The sequence below is a fragment of the Myotis myotis genome, unplaced genomic scaffold, assembly GCF_014108235.1.
Source record: "Myotis myotis isolate mMyoMyo1 unplaced genomic scaffold, mMyoMyo1.p scaffold_m19_p_1, whole genome shotgun sequence".
Lineage (NCBI taxonomy): Eukaryota > Metazoa > Chordata > Mammalia > Chiroptera > Vespertilionidae > Myotis > Myotis myotis.
The window spans coordinates 48,923,825-48,941,403 of NW_023416313.1; the positions used below are offsets into that span (position 1 = coordinate 48,923,825).

General features: G+C 38.4%; 1 protein-coding gene across 8 annotated transcripts in view; it reads left to right on the top strand.

Annotated features, from left to right (window-relative positions):
• The first annotated feature begins 371 nt into the window (after positions 1 to 371).
• Positions 372 to 17,579, top strand: part of USO1 (USO1 vesicle transport factor) — a 78,699-nt gene continuing 61,491 nt past the window's right edge. For 3 of the 8 annotated variants that reach the window (XM_036336702.1, XM_036336720.1, XM_036336727.1), the window contains exons 1-3: positions 372 to 607; positions 14,929 to 15,015; positions 15,090 to 15,154. In XM_036336702.1, the coding sequence (XP_036192595.1) occupies positions 542 to 607; positions 14,929 to 15,015; positions 15,090 to 15,154 (218 nt within the window). In that variant the 5' untranslated portion in view covers positions 372 to 541. Of the gene's footprint in view, positions 608 to 11,106; positions 11,212 to 14,928; positions 15,016 to 15,089; positions 15,155 to 17,579 lie in introns of all 8 variants that reach the window. The other 5 variants (XM_036336759.1, XM_036336767.1, XM_036336738.1 and 2 more) reach the window with 5 other exon arrangements.

Below are 17,579 nucleotides of genomic sequence, written 5' to 3' on the forward strand. Positions count from 1 at the left end.
CTGGGATTCCTTACCTGTCTCGTCGGCCGAAGGAAAATTTCACTTTCGACTCAAAATACGACCCCAGATTTGAGAGATTGCAGTCAGTCCCGTTCGGCGCCTACTGCACACCCTGCAAGCCAAAACACGTACACACGCTCCGGATCCTCTCCAGCCGGCGGGGCCGGGCTCCGACCACGTGGGTGACGGGTTTCAGCCCCAGCGATCACAGAGGGGCGGGAGCAGAAGGCGTGTCCCTGCGGAGGGAGGCGGTGCCTGCGCAGTGGGCGGGGCTTGGGCGGACCCAGGCTTCGGACCTCCTATCGTTTACTTTCCCCCTTTGCCTTCGCCCTTCGAGCCGCCACGTAATGCCACGTTTCCGCGCATGCGCATCTCCACTAAAAGTGTTTCCGGGCTTCGGGGGCTGGAGCGGCCGCCGAGTTGGAGGGCGGCGGTGGCGGCGGCCGCGGAGTGCGAACGTGGGGGCCAGGCCCTGCGGAGGGCAGGGGAAGTTATCTTTTCTTCCCGAAGGGGCCGGTAGAGCCGGTGGCCGAACATCAAGATGAATTTCCTCCGCGGGGTCATGGGGGGACAGAGCGCCGGACCCCAGCACACAGAAGCCGAGACGGTGAGAGGAGCAGCGGGTCCGGGACTTGGGAAGGGTCCGGGCAGGAACGGGGACGGAGGACTCAGGGGCCCGGAGGTCACCTCCCGCGCCCCACCGTGGGTCCACATCCCGCCTCCCCCTTCGCCTCCCTTTCTCTCCAGAAACCCCCCGAGTTATTCCCTTTCGTCCCTTAGCGCAGCCCCCACCCACCGCGGCGGCTCGGCCCGGCTGACAGCAGCCGCGTCTCTAAGCGCCGCAGGCCCCGCGAGGGGGTGGTCCGTGCTGGGTGCCGCCCGGGAAGGGGTCGATCCAGGGCTGGGGTGGCCTGACCGTCTCCCACGCCCCTCGAGGCCGCGGGCCTCTCCCGGAGCTCCTCCCTTTTCGCTGGTGTCTCCACTGGCCGAGTGGAGCCTCAAGTCCGGCCCTCTCGCGGTCTGGAATGGAGCTTTGGGGGGGACTGGTTAAAACCCAGCTGTTGAAGAGAGCTTGTGGCTAAGAATAAAAAGACACGCTGGGGCACAAAGCCACCTGCTCTTGTCCCATCAACAGTTCGGACCCCGTGTTTTTTTTTCGGGCTCACGCAGATATATGCCAATTGGGAAATACTTGGACGTCGTAGGGATCTTTCGAGTTCAAAGAGCTTTGGGGACACCCCCCCCCCCACCACCACCACCACTTTCCCTTACACTCACCCTGTTCAAGTGTCCCTGCGGAGGGGGGCGGTGCAGTCTGAATTCGTGGTAACCCTATTTTCGGCATCACTTTAGAAAAATCGTTGGCCACAAAACAGTCTGAGAGTTGGTTCGATTTTAGGTTTATGATAAATTTAACTTTGTGACGTTTGATTAATGTCTATTAGAAATGAGTGTGTGTGACTTTTTAAAAATAAACTTTTTATTTAAGGCCGACAGAAAAGTGACACAGCGTGGTTTTAAAGGCAGACTCTGGGGAATGTTCGTACACATAGCTGGGGTGCCTGTGGACGTAGATACCATGCTCTATGTCACTGGGGTCCTGAAGGGTAATAGTAACTTTTATTGTCAAGCCCTTACCTTGTGCTGGAGACCGTGCTGAGCTCTTTAAGTCCACATTCTCCTTTAATCCCTCATCACCCTGCAAGACCGTTGATAATAGCCTCACTTTTCGGATGAAAAAATGAGACTGAGAGAGGTGACCTAACTTGACCAATATCACACTACTAGTAATAGAGCCAGGATTCAACCAAGTTTTACTCCAAAGCTGAGGCTTTATTGCTGGTGCCCATATTTTAAAACTTAATCTGGAAATTTGTTAAAAGTAACCTTACAGATCGGGGTTAGAACTGTTTAAAGCAGGTGGAAGCTGGTAAGTCTGTTTTCCTTCATTTGAAAGTCGGGAGATTTCACACACACGAACATACAGCTGGTATTCGGCTTCTTTCGTTGGTTCCCCCGTGGGGCTACCAGGCAGCCGAGCTACCCTGTTGGAAGACCGTGCGCTCCCCAGGTTGCCGCCGTCACAGCCCACCTCTTCAGCTTTTGGTGTGTGGTTGTGTTTTGTTTTGGTCTTGTCTGATATTTTTGGTTTGGGGCACCAAGTTTTAAAATGTGGTTTGCTATAATTTGCTTTGGAGTTAGACCTTGATTTGAATCCTTACCTTCCATCCGTACTTGGGTTGGACAGATAAAAGATGGCTCGTACCCTATGAGTAAAATAAGGAAAATGCATGCACTTAGGGGTGTAATGAGGATTAAGTGAAATAAGAAGTAGAGCCTGACACCTAGTATGTGCTCAATCAAGGATAGTTTTCATTCCATGTTTTTAAAGGAAGAATACTATCTTTTTTGGTCATTAGTTGGAAGATGATGTACGATTGAGTATAGGATTTTAAAGCTGGAAGACCCTTTGCAGTTCATGCATGTTGAACCCCCTCGGTTTAAAAGTTAGGAAACTGAGGTACAGAGCGACCTGCACAGTATTGCAGAACTGAGACTAGAACACTTGGATCTTGCCATGGTGAATGGAACAGCATACTTTTTATATCATGATTTATAAAATGAAGCCTGAGTATCATTTGAGTGTATGCTGTATTTACAAACTGAAAGAGCGTTCTTGTTCTTGCCTAACGTTAAGTACGTACACTCAAAATTGGAAAAGTAGTTTGTCTTTGGAAGAGAATTAATCATTTATTCTGAGTTACAATATAAGTAACATTTGTTTCACCATCTCATTCCATCAGGAAGTATAATAGATATAAGGGGGTCATGGCTCACTAATTTAGAAATATTTATAGAGCTCTGTGTTCAACATTAGATGTTTTAATTGGTGGTTAGATCTGGCCTGGAAATTCAAGTTGCCAGAGCTTGGGACCGCTAACTTCTATGTTATTATTTAGTATTTTGTAGTTTATATTTCTGCAAAATTAAATTGTTTTCATTGTGAATTTCCATTTTTCATGCTTTTCTCATCTTTTCCAGTACAAAGCCTCTTTTTTTTTGTCTGAAATCTCCCTATTCTTTAAATCTATCATCAATGCATTCCCTAATCTGTATCCTTTACTTCTTCCCCCACCAAACAATCTGTTTTCCCTCTGAGCAATCTTCACATTTAAAACAGATTTGGCTTTCTACCATTTATATCTGTCTCACCTATTCCAGACTTCTAAGTGTCTTTAGGGCAGGCTTCATATGTATTTTAACCTTTATTTTTCCATGGTAGTAGATACTCAAGTACTTGTTAAATGAATGAATTATAGTGTTATATAAAAGAAATCACAGATCTATAATCATAGCAGCTTACAAAGTACTAGGTATTAAAACAATGCTTCTTAAAGAATGTAGGAATCAAAGTTTGGGAACAGGGTTGAAGTCCATTAGGTCAAACTTTTTACTTAAGGAATTTTTCAGATTTACTGTGCTTAGCCTGTTTTCTTGCTTTTTCTTACTACACTTAAGTATTTAAAAGATTTGTGAGGGTTATACTATTGATTGTATAATATCTAGTGTATCATACTCTCAGTTAAGAGTAATTTTGGACTGGTATTAAGATGTTCTTCAAAGACAAAGTAGTAAATATTTGTATTTATATCATGATAGTCAATAATTCTGTATAGAGTTATGAATATTTTATTCTAGAATTTCATCCACATTAAACTTTTCACATTTTAGAGTCACTTTTTTCTCTCTCTTTTTTACCTTAGATAGAGAAAGGCAATGATTTCTGATTATTGAAGCCTCCTAACCTTGACATACTTTGCTGGGTGCAAATAAACAGTAATTATAATAAAAATGCTACTCTTTTTTTTATATAATGCTTGCACAGCCTTAATTTTCCATCTACCTTCCAACTAATGCCTTTTTAAAAGCTAGTTTATTGAAAATACCAAGACAGTTATTAACTACATTTGATGATAAATGATAGGGGAGTTTCCCCTTTGCAGGTTGTACCCAAAAGCATGGAAGTTGGCGAAACTCCATAGAAGTATGCAGAGTTAGCATACTGTTAAGGCATCTCTTTTTAAATCAAACTCTGATCAGCTGGCTTAAAAACCAAACGGGCTAACAATATAGACACAGCTGTACTTTCTTTTAATAAAAATTGAGTGTGTGCTTAAATTTAGACATAGTTTTAGTTTGGTCAAGCATATTTTATACCATCTATATATATATAAAAGGCTAATATACAAAGTGTCCCTGCGGGAGTTCAACCGGGAGACCGGGAGTTTGATCGCTTGTTATGACGTGTGCTGACCACCAGGGGTTGGCGCGGAATGAAGGAAAGCCCCAACCGGCAGCCAGGGAAGGGAGGCCCCAGTGGCATCCAGAGGCCCCGATCAGCCTTGATCGCCGCCCAGGTCTAGGGGCCCTACCCGTGCATGAATTTTGTGCACCGGGCCTCTAGTGTTACTAGAAATGTATAGTCTGAACTCTTGTTTGGGTTATCGTTTCATATTCTACATTAATAACCAGGTCGGTGTCATAACTGATTGGTGTTTTCTCTCTTGGCTCTCTTGCAATAAATGTTAGAGAATAATAATTTATGTTTAAATCACTTCTATATTCCACCAAAGATGTCTCTTACAGTATTTTTATTAAGTAATATCTATTGAAAGCTACATGGCTTTTTAAAAAATTAATTAGATTACTTAATGTGGTTCTAAAAAACTAGTATCATTTAAATTTTACATACCCTAGCACAGGGGTCCTCAAACTTTTTAAACAGGGGGCCAGTTCACTGTCCCTCAGACCATTGGAGGGCCGGACTATAGTTTAAAAAAAAAAACTATGAACAAATTCCTATGCACACTGCACATATCTTATTTTGAAGTAAAAGAACAAAACGGGAACAAATACAATATTTGTATTTGCATGTGGCCCGCGGGCCGTAGTTTGAGGACCCCTGCCCTAGCATTACCAAAGTATGTTCCAAAAAAAGTGAGTAGAGGTACTCAAAGGAATTTTGTTAACCAAAGAAGTGTGCTATGTGATGATGAAAAATGAAACACAGAAAACTAATATTTATACAAGACTTAAGTTTTCAAATATTTTCAAGATGGACATAAAGTAAGTTGTGTCTGCCAAATTTATTTGACCAGACCCCCCTTTTTCATCCCCACCAGGAAACCTTGTAGGTCTAGTGTTCTGAGGAACTTATTTAGGGGAAAATTGTCCTAGAGAATATATTTTTAAAGCAGGGGTAGGGAACAGTCAACCCGCAGGCCCTACGTAAAATGCCTGAGAAATCACTTGGTCTGCCCTGCCAAGGCATTAGGGGTTAATTAATTAAATGTTTGGCCAAATATAGCAGGCTAATTTTTATGTTGATAATTTTGTATGGCCCGAAAATGATGTTAAAAATATCCAAATGGCCTTTGGCAGAAAATTGTTCCCCACTCATTTTAAAGGAATGCTACATTTTAGAAATCCTTAGTTATCAGCATTATGGAGTTTATGAAGTATATCTCTTTTAATACTTAAAAGATAAAATAAGTCCTGATACTTTATGATTTGAGAAATAATTGTAATCTCTTGAATCTGATTATCTCTTAGAAGAGAATGCAAGAATTTCTTATATAAATTGTTGATATCAAATACCATTTCTCTCTTTTTATATACTTAACTCCTATTATTCCTACTGCTTTGTCTGTTGTGGATATCAGACAAAAAGGCATGCTTATTTTTATACTCCAGGCAGAAGTCCCATAAACATTTTTTGTATAAAATGTTACCTTTAATTTGAAAACTTCTAATGTTAGACTTTGAGATGCTAGCGTTTGTGATAGATTATTTGGTAGACAATTTACATTATAATAACTTGCTTAAAAAGGTTGTTCTTTTGGAAATCATAATTCCTTTCTTAAAGAAGGCATGGAGAATAAGTGAAGCAATATATATTACCTAGGTTGACTTATTGATAATAATAATGGAAATAGATTGTGTTAGATTCATTGGATTTGTCTGATGTTTAGCTTTGTAGTGTTCCCACTTTTTTTTTTTTTATAATAAGGCCATTTGAAGATAAGACTGACTGGCTTTTACCTTTTTTTGTAAATTTTCAGTTATAGAGTTTAATTTAAAAATTAAATATCTGGCTCTTGTATTTTTAAATATATATATATATATATATATATATATATATATATATTCCATTTAAACAATATAAATGAATTGACAGTTGGTTAACGTGAATTAATATAGTCCTATAGGAACCAGTCATGAGTCATGGATGGGAAAGTTCTCTCCAAGGAAGGAATAACTATGTGTTAAGCTTCATGAAGGCAAAGTTAATCATTAAATAAATTGGCTTCAGAGCTGACGGATATTTGTTGAATAAATGACTGAATGGTTGAATTAGATTTCTTAAATTGGAATTTCTGCTCTTCATTTTTGCATATCAGTTAAATAGTTACTGAATACTTAAAAATATGTATTTATATTAGGAATTGTCAGAAAATACTGCAAACTACATTATGTCAATGTCCGTTACATTTTAAATGTTTCTTCGGCATCCTAGTTTTATGGCACCTTCATTTTTTTTATTTATTTTTTTACTTTTCAGTGGTTTTTCATTTTCACATACCTTATATTACTTTTTGCTTTCCTAGTCTCTCCTATTCCCATTGCTTCTGTTTTGGTTTTCTTTGTATATCACAATAAAAAAAATAAATGGCACCATTGGGTAGCAAAATAAACAAACATTAAAGTCAGGTTATTATTATGAATTTTGATTATGAATTAGTACATGGGATTTGTCCTTTTCATATTTTTCTTGGTAAGTGGAATTGAGAATCTCACATGGCAGTTACTGCAAACAGGAAAGAGTTGCTACATGATTGCCTGCATTTGCTGCATGATGTTAAACCTATTTTATTAATAAGCCTTTTCATTTTTTAATTATACAAAGTGGCAAATAATACTAGTAAAGTTTAATTCCTCTTTGACTACCATCTCCAATTTCAGTTCTCTTTGCAGAAATAACCACTACTCTTAATTGGTATAAATTCTTTCAGACCTTTATGTATAATCATACATTTGTGCAATATGGAATTACATATTTGTATGAGCATATTTCTCTTTTTTCATAAATGATACACTCTTTATGGTTTTCTATATCTTATCTTTTTCATTGATTGATATGTCTTAGAGAACTTTGCATGTTAAAACATAAAGCTACTTTATTACAAATTATTTAAAATACCATATTTTCAGTTATTTTTGTTAATTATACTGCCAGTGTAATAGACTATAAAAGCATCTTTATAAAAGGTTCCATGTCTAATTTATCATTGTCTTTATCTCTCAGAGCCCTTCATACCGAGTTAGCATAATATGAATTAGTTAAAGAACTACTGTCTCTTGAGTGTTTCCTTATTATCCCTTTGTGGTCCCTCTAAATAAAACTAACTCTGGATTAAATTTTACTCAACATTTTTTTCTCTTTAAAACTGCTTTTTGTTAATATACTAGTATAGCATTCTGTTACTTAATGCAAGAGTCACAAATTCTAATTCTAAAAGTGTCAGTTGGGTCACATTGTTCAGTGAAGCAAGTTGGATTAGAGAAGAGAGCAGAGGTCTGGGATGAAGCTGGAGCCTGCATATTCTTTGATTATTCAGGAAATTTTTCTGTATTTTAGTTGTAATTCCATTTTGGTCCTGGGAGCGTGTCCGTGCATCCTCTTTCCTCCACTGCCATTTTCAATCTCCTGGAGCCTGCATATCCTGACTTAAAAGTGTAGCTATTGCTCAATTCCAGCCCGTTATTGGCCTCCGGAAATGTAGGTCCAGAGATCTAATTTAACCAAGTGATTAAGCACTCAAACTGCTTGGCTTTGAATGCCATCCCACCACTTACTAGTGTTGTGAACTTGGACAAATCACCCAATGTAACTCTGTTACCTCAGATCTGAAATGTGGACAGTAATAGTATCTACCACATACGGCTTTTTTTGAACATTATTCATTAAAACTATAAAGAATTCTAGAACACAGCTGACACATAATAGGTACTATATATTCCAGATTTTAACGATTTTGAGGTGCACGTTAGCATTTAAAATAAACATCTCTGAAATCAGGTTGCATCTTATAATTGGCGGCATTTCTTTGTTCTTGGTGATACATTTTAAAAAGTGGTGAATCTTATAATCGATGGCTTCTTAAATTGTATGAAATACAATGTTAGCTATCATTAGCTACCAAGCTGATTTTTTTTTTTTCAAGAAAAGGTGGGAAATCTGAATTTTTATATGAATCTTTAGATTTTGAAATATTGACTTAAAATTACTTTTAAAATTGCATTACAGTGTTTCCCAACTTACCAAAAAAATACCTTGCAGTCCCTATAGTACCTGCATTAGGTACTCAGACTAACATTTCTCTGCATGAGAGGCAATGTAGGATAGTAGAAAAAGTGTGAAAGTGTGAAGCTCCGTTAGAATTTGAACTGTGCCACCAAACAGGCAGTGTGTTTTGGGATTTATTGCTTATTTCTGAGCCTAGTTTCCTCTTCTGTAAAATTAGTTTATTAGTTCAGGTATTTGGATCAGCTGCTAGATCTGAGGTCAAAAAACAGAGCTCTGAGACAAAAGTTTGTCTTTCTCCACTAAAAGGCCAATTAGAAGGCGATCCTAGGGTAGTGTAGTTCTGCTCCTCAGGGTGTCCAGGGGCCTAGGTGCTGCTTCATACATTGTTCTGCCATCCCTAGGATGCTGTCCTTACTTGAATTGTTAAAGATGCATCACTGAACCAGGCTAAAGTTCCAGCTGAGGGAATGAGAACGAAGAATCAAGAACTCTAGCCAGGTGGCTCACTTGGTTGGAGTGTTGTCATCTGAACCAAAAATTTGTGGATTCGATTTCCTATCATGGCACATAGCTAGGTTGTGGGTGGGTCCCTGACTGCTGCGCATACAAGTCGGGGCAGCAACCAATCCGTGTTTCTCACTTGGATGTTTCTTTCTATCTCTGTCTCTATATTTTTTTCTAAAACATATTCTCAGATGAGGATTTAAAATAAAGAGCAAATAGCTTCCTTTAAATTTAAGAACATGACCTGGAAGGTACTGGCAACTCATTGGCAATGTGTCACTGCCTAGATTTAAGGAAGGCTTGGAAAGTAGTCTAGGTGGACAGCCATGTGCCCTGCTTACACACAGAGGGTTCAAATCACTAAAAGAGAGAAAGAATAGAGAAAGAGGCCCAATTGTACTGCACCGGGTTGGTTTTTTTAAGTAAGGAATAAATGGAATAATGATCATTGAGATCTACAGTTTCTTAATATAAGACAAGATACTTGTGTGCTGCAAATTTTTTGCTTGATAAATATCAACTGAAAAATGTAGACCTGTCTATATTTGAAATATATATAATACTAGAGGCCTGGTGCATGAATTTGTGCACATTAAAAGGAAATTAATTAGAAGAAATATTTTAATATCACTATTCGCTCTTTCTCTATAATAGAAGTATCAACCAAATTCACGATGGACAATGACAGATTGAAACACATACAATTGGTGCCAGCGAGAGCTTTATAATAATAAAAGTATAACATGCTAATTAGACTGGAGGTCCTTCTGGACAGCTTTCTGGACCAGACAAAGCCTGGGCTGCCAGGGAAGCCTGGGTCCCGGGTGCCAGAGGGAAGCCCATGCTGGAAGCCGGGGGAAGGAAGGCCTACTCTAGCATGAATTTTGTGCATCTCCTGTGCAGCGCCGCCCACCTCTCCCACGGTGTCACCTCCCATGCAGCCAGCCCTAGGTCCTCGCAGCCGCTGTGGCTTTGTCCGGATGGACGTCTGGAAGATGTCCTAATTAGCATGTTACCCTTTTATTTGTATAGATATGTGTGTGTGTGTGTGTGTGTGTGTGTGTGTGTGTGTGTGTGTGTACTATGTGATGTAAAATTGTTTTGGTTCATAGATGTATGCACATTTAAAAACTCATTTTTCTTTGAATATGAAATGCCATTTTCTAAATTAAAATATGTGTAAATAAATATAAAGTAAGAAATATTTTTCTGTTCCTGGAATTCCTTCTTCATGTGATACTTATCCTTTAATTTTTGACTCAAGTGGCACACTTAGTATTTCAAACTTAAACAGTATCTTAGTTTGCTATAACAAAAAGACCATAGACCAGGTGGCTTAAACAGCAACTTATTTCTCATAGTTCTGGAGACTGGAAGTCCAAGATTGAGCATCTGCTGGAAGGCTTACTTCCTAGTTTATGCATAGCCATTTTCTCACTATGGGAAAGAGATATAGGAGCTAGCTCTCTAGGGCCTCTTTATAAGGGCACTAATCCCATTCATGAAGGCTCCACCCTATGACATAACCTCCCAAAGGCCCCACCTCCTACTACTACTATCACATTGAGGGTTTAGGATTTCAACATATGCATTTGTGGGAGGGGGATATAAGCATTCAGCCTATAACAGTTTTACTTTCATATAAAATTGATTGCTTTTTCTTTTATGTGCCTGCTTTACTCAACATATACTTACATACCTTTAACTTGTTATTATACTTTATTTATATGACTGTTTGGCAAGCTCCTGTCGCCAGAGACCATATCTTTAATTTTGATTAGTACAACAAATGTAGATGTGTAGTCATTGTGTTTATTGACTGAGTAATGACTGTGTAGCCTAATCTAAAAATTTGTGCTTTATCCTGCAGGCTACAGGGAACTAATTGAGATTATCTTTATTCATGTTGTTTTGATCAGTAGAGTGGAAATAGCATCTTTGAAAGATGAATTTAGTCAGTCATGAAAATACCCTAGAAATTCCAAAAAAAAACCCAAACCATTTCGCTGTATTACAGTTTGCTCTTTTCTGCTTATAAAGATAATTCCTGTTTATTATCAAAATTCAAATATCAGAAGTAATGTAGACAATGAATATTTCTAGCAACCCACTAAAATATATGGTGCATAGTCCTAATTTTTTTCATTTATATTCAAATGGTTTGTTATTAATGTAGTTTTAAACCAAAATGAGCTCATGTTGAGCATATTGTCTGGTTTTTTCTTTTTTTTCAGTTACTATATCTTGAACATCTTTTCTTGTTAGTAAATGTGAATCTGCTTTATTCAACTTGACCAGCTGCGTAGTGCACAGAGTGGAGCAAAAGTAGGTTTACAATTGTGAGTACACAAAACAGAGTTTATTCTTATATTATTATTTATTAATTATTGCATTATTTTCCATGCGAACAGCTATAAACCTGCTTTTGCCCCACCTTGTATGTGTACCAGGTATTAGTTCACTATTCTCTGGCTGATAGATTAACCTTTAGATTTTTTTATTTTTTATTTTTTTAATAAACAGCAGAAATTTATTGCTCACAGTTCTGGAGGCTGGAAATCTGAGATCAGGGTGCCAGCACAGTCAGGTTAGAACCCTCTTCCGTGTAGCAGGCTTATTATTATATCCTTACAGGGTGGAAGGTAGATTTCCTTTTTAGCTATTAAAAATATAGCTACAAAGAGCATTCTTATATATAACATTTTGTAGGTCTAGGCTTTTTTTTTTTTTAATCCTAACCCAAGGATATGTTTAGAGAAAGGAAGGCGGGGGGCAGAGGGCGGGGGGAGGGGGAAGAGAGACATAGATCGTTTGCCTCCCATACTGACCGGACCCGGGATCAATCCTGCAACCTAGGTATAGTGCCCTGACCAGGAATCAAACCTACAACCTTTTTTTATTCTACAGACAATCCACCAACCAACTGAGCCACCCAGCCAAGTGCTATGAGCATATTTTTAAAGGATAAATTCCTAGAAGTAGGAATGCCTGGCTGAAAGGGTATAAACATTTTAAGTTGTAATAGTTTTTGCCAAATTGCCACTTTTTTGGTTACCTTCCTTCTGAGAGAATATAACCAAGTTCACTTTGTTGTTGTTGTTAATCCTCACTGGAGTATATTTTTCCATTGATTTTTAGACATAGTGTAAGGGAGGAGGAAAGACATAGAGAGAGTAACATCAATGTGAGAGAGACACATGGGTTGTTAGCCTCCCACATAAGCCCAACCAGGGCCAGGTATTGAGGCTGCAACCGAGGTATGTGCCCTTGACCAGTATCGTACCTGGTCCACAGACTGACACTCCAACCACTGAGCCAAATAGGGTAGGGCAGCAAGTTCACTAATTTATATCTTTGTTTATCCTGGATAGTTGTATTTTAAACATTTTATAGAAGTATATAGAAAAGTACACATGTGATATATGTAAATCTTAACATACCCAGATAACCAACACCCAGATCAAGGAACAGAAGAACATTGCTAGCACCTCTGCAGTCTCCTTTGTACTCCATTCAGTCGCTGCCCATCTCCATGAGTAATCACTGTCCTGACTTCTAATAGCATAGATTAGTTTTGATTTTTATTTCATAAAAATGGAATAATTTGGTATGTGCTACTATTATTTTAATTTTGTGAATCTGTTAGATAAAAATAACCTCATTGCTATTTTATCATCATAATAAATGAGATTACTATCTTTCTGTATATCTCAAAGCTTTAAAACAACAACAGCAATGCTGAAATGTTAGCATGTTAGAACACAAAATAAATGAAGTCTTAGGGTTATGATTATCTCCCTCCAATATTCCTAAAGCTAAGTATCTCCACCACCATCAAATAGCTTTCACAATAATGATTGAGGAGCTTCCAGACATGGAAATTCACATTTTGACATAAGTCTCTATACATCCACCAAAGATGGGACTGAGGCTGGAGTTAAAGTCCTGCATTGCACTAGGACAAACTGCTGCAAATGAGGATGGAAATCCCAGATGGAGTTCCTAGATCTAGAGCCAGTCTGTGCTTGAAGTCTAGGATTAAGAAAAAGCAGAAAATGCCTACAATAGATTTCCCAGTCATAATATAAACCACCTAGAAAAAATTTAAAGATGTAGAAGACCCAAGTAGAGGAAATTACAATCATGCTTATTAGGAAAACTATTTTTTGGCTTAAGAAATTTTTTAAGTTGGATAATGAGGTTCATGTTTTCAGAAGATAATTATGTAGTTTTTTTAATGTTAAAAAACATTATAGCCCTGACTGGTTTGGCTCAGTGGATAGAGCGTCAACCTGTGGACTGAAGGGTCCCAGGTTCGATTCCGGTCAAGGGCATGTACTTGGTTGTGGGCACATTCCCAGTGGCGGGTGTGCAGGAGGCAGCTGATTGATGTTTCTCTCTCATCAATGTTTCTAACTCTCTATTCCCCTCCCTTTCTCTCTGTAAAAATCAATAAAATATATTTAAAAAAATTATAGTCGGAAAGGTATCAGTTATTTAATAAAGAGTAAGTTATGGTCTTTCCATTTTGGAAAATCAATATAATTAATATGAAAGTGAATACAGTTTAAGGTAGGAATAATTCCTCAATCTGAGCAGTTAGAATGAATAAAATAAAAAAGTAAAGCTAGCTTTGGTAATACTGTTCCTGTAGGATGAAAAATGCAAGTCAGCATAGTAAAGACGTAGAAATCCTGCAGTGCGGAAACCGATTTAATTTTGTGTCACCTAGTTTCCCACAATTTTTGTGATCATAGGAAATCTATTAATATCTTCTGGGACACTAGAAGTCTACAGAATATAATTTGGAAAACACTGTGTATTTACTAGTAAACACTATTTACTCGGATACATAGGGTGCAAAAGTTTGAGTGCTATGCCAAAATATTCTTTATAGAATCTTAGTAAGAACTGTCATTAAAGAATGAGTAATTTATAATAAAATAATAACTGGCTCTATAAAGTACCTGAATTATAGTGGTTTTTAAAACTATTCTTTATCAGGTGTTTTCCAAATATTTTTATCCAATTTGTGGCTTATCTTTTCATTCCCTAAACAGTATTTTTTGAAGAGAATCAGTGATAAAGTCCAATTTATTATGTTTTTCTTTTATGAATTGTGCTCTTAATATATACCTGAGAAATCTTGCCTAATTAAAGTTCACAAAGATTTTTCTCCTGTGCTTTCTTCTAGAAAATATAGTTTTAAGTTTCCAAATTCTTTTTTTAATGAAAGTTTACATACAGTTTGGTACTTTTGCTTTAATAGGCTCACAATTTACATATAGTTTTACAGCTTGCTTTCACACACACACTATTTACTAAGTAATAGTATTTTCATATTAGTACAGTTAATTCTTTTAAGTAGCTACAAATATATACCAAAGTATTTAGCACAATTCATTTAGTTTTCTCTTTTTGGACAGTTATTTCCAGTTTTTTCCTATTGTAAATAATGCTCAATATTTATTTTAAAATTCAGTTTGAATTTTAGTTCTTGTAAATTTATTAAAAGTTTTTATAATAGAAAATGTTTCATCTTTGTAGATTACCAGGTACACTCAAAACTTTAAAAATTTTATATACAGTTCTGACTTTCCTTGTTTAAATATATGGTGAAATTATGATATAAACAATTATTGTTTAAAATTTTTTTAAGTAACTTCCCATTTTCTACCATAACCCTCATGGATTATGCTCCCTTCTTGGCTCAAACAGTCATAATAGGCATGTTTAGAAAACTTCGGTTCTACTAATGATTTCTTTTAATTTCTCAGTTTATGTGACTTATTTTATTTTATGCCTCTTCCACCACTTTTATTTTCCAAGTCTCTGTTTGATCTCTGTAATGAGATTAAATTATTACCTAGTTATTTAATGATATAATATTACCTAAATAGTAACTTACATTTATAAAAGACCATTTCCATTACATCCCATTTGTCAATTTATTTTTATTTATTTTTTTCAGAATTAGGTGGTATAAATTTGGGGAAAACTTCATGGTTTTTTGTACTTTCTCTTCTGTTAATGCTGTTTCATTTTTTCTACGACAGATTCAAAAGCTTTGTGACCGAGTAGCTTCATCTACTTTACTAGATGATCGAAGAAATGCCGTGCGTGCTCTCAAATCATTATCTAAGGTCTGTAACGCTTTGTTAGTTATCAAGTTTATTAAAGTGGATATTAGTTTCTTTAACATTTTTATTTTGTGCAGAAATATCGCTTGGAAGTGGGTATTCAAGCAATGGAACATCTTATCCATGTTTTACAAACAGATCGGTAAGCCTCTTTAAGTCTTCTTGAAATTTTAATTAATTTGTTTTACAATCTCTGTTGAAGGAATGAAGGATAAACCTATTAAAACTATTACAATTCTTTTGTGTTTTTTTATTATAATTTTTTAAAATTTACCTTTGTTGTTGAAAGTAATACAGGTGTCCCCTTTTTCTTTACCTATTGGCCCCTCTTATCACCCCACTCTCCTCCCCCCTACACCCCCCCAGGTCTTCACTACACTACTGTCTGTGTCCATGGGTTATGCATATCCTATCTAATAAAAGACAAAATGGGTAATTGACCATACCTTCGCTATGTTTCCCATTGACTAATCAGCAAGATGCAAATTAACCACCTACAAAGATGGCAGCCGGCAGCCACGCAGGTGAAGCGAGCAGGAGGCTTGCTTGCTCCAGTGATGGAGGAAGCCAAGGTTCCCCGCCTGCCGCGGCCCGGCTCTGAGCTCCGAAAGCAACTAAGTTTCAATTATAGAAGCTAAACAAACCCCAGATCCTGCTTTCAGCAGGCCGTGGCCTCAGAGCTGGAGCGAGCAATAGCCAGCTCTCAGCTCCAGTGACGGCAACAAAGTTTCAATTATAGAAGGTAAATAAATCCCAGAATTAAAAAAGAAAAGAAAAAAAGGAGAGGCTGGGAGCTTCAGTTGCCGGCCAGCCTGAAAACGGCCCTCAGCCCCTCACCCAGACTGGCCAGGAACCCCAGTGGGGACCCCCACCCTGAAGGGGGTGTGACCAGCTGCAAACAGCCATCATCCCCTCATCCAGGCTGGCCAGGCATCCAAGCAGGACCCCCACCCTGATCCAGGACACCCTTCAGGGCAAACCAGCTGGCCCCCACCCATGCACCAGGCCTCTATCCTATACAGTAAAAGGGTAATATGCAAACTGACCCTAACAGCAGAAAGACTGGGAATGACTGGTCACTATGACACACACTGACCACCAGGGGGCAGATGCTCAATGCAGGAGCTGCCCCCTGGTGGTCAGTGTGCTCCCACATGGGGGAGCTCTGCTCAGCCACAAGCCAGGCTGATGGCTGCCAGTACAGCAGTGGTGGTAGGAGCCTCTCCCGCCTCCAACTGCAGCTTAGGTCTGCTCCCCACTGGCAAGTGGACATCCCCCAAGATGCCACCGGGCTGCTAGATGGATGTCTGATTGCCAGCTTAGGCCCAATCCCCCGGGGAGCAGGCCTAAGCCAGCATGTGATCATCCCCTGAGGGATCCCAGACTGCGAGAGGGCACAGGCCGGGCTGAGGGACCCCCTCCCCCCGAGTGCACAAATTTTTGTGCACCAGGCCTCTAGTATCCATATAAGTTCTTTGGTTAATCTCTCCCCACCCATTCCCCCACCCTTACCTTCCCTCTGAGATCAGCAGTCTGTTCCATGCTTCTATGTTTTTGGATCTATTTTATTCATCAGTTTATATTGTTCATTAGATTCCACATATGAGTGAGATCATGCGATATTTGTCTTTTTCTGACTGGCTTATTTTGCTTAGCATAATACTCTCCAGGTCCCTCCATGCTGTCTCAAAGGGTAAGAGGTCCTTCATTTTTACTTCTGCATAGTAATCCATGGTGTAAATGTACCACAGCTTTTTTATCCACTCATCTGATGAGTACTTGGGTTGTTTACAGATCTTAGCATAATATTATAAATTGTACTGCTATGAACATAGGGGTATATATATTCTTGCTGATTAATGTTTTGGGTTTTTTAGGATGTTCCTAGAAGTGGAATCACTGGGTCAAATGGCAGTTCCATTTTTAATTTTTTTGATGAAACTCTATACCAGCCATGGGCAAACTACGGCCCGTTTGAAATGAATAAAACTATTGAAAAAAAAGACTGTACCCTTTTATGTAATGATGTTTACTTTGAATTTATATTAATTCATACAAACACTCCATCCATGCTTTTGTTCCGGCCCTCCAGTCCAGTTTAAGTACCCATTGTGGCCCTCGAGTCAAAAAGTTTGCCCACCCCTGCTCTATACTGTTTTCCATAGTGGATCCACCAGTCTGCATTCCCACCAGTAGTATACCAGGGTTTCCTTTTCTCCACATCCTTGCCAGCACTTGTCATTTGTTGATTTGTAGATGGTAGCTTTCTGATAGGTGTGAGGTAGTACTTCATTATGTTTTATGTTGCATCTCTCTGATGATTAGTGACTGAGCATTTTTTCATGTCTATTGGACATCGTTATGTCCACTGTGGAGAAGTGTCTGTTTAGGTCCTTTGCCCATTTTAAAATTGGATTATCTTCCTTTTCTTAAGTTGTATGAGTTCCTTATATATTTTGGAAATTAACCCCTTATCAGATGTATCATTGGCAAATATGTTCTATCATATAGTGGGCTCCCTTTTCATTTTGTTGATGGTTTCTTTTGCTGTGCAAAAGCTTTTCAGT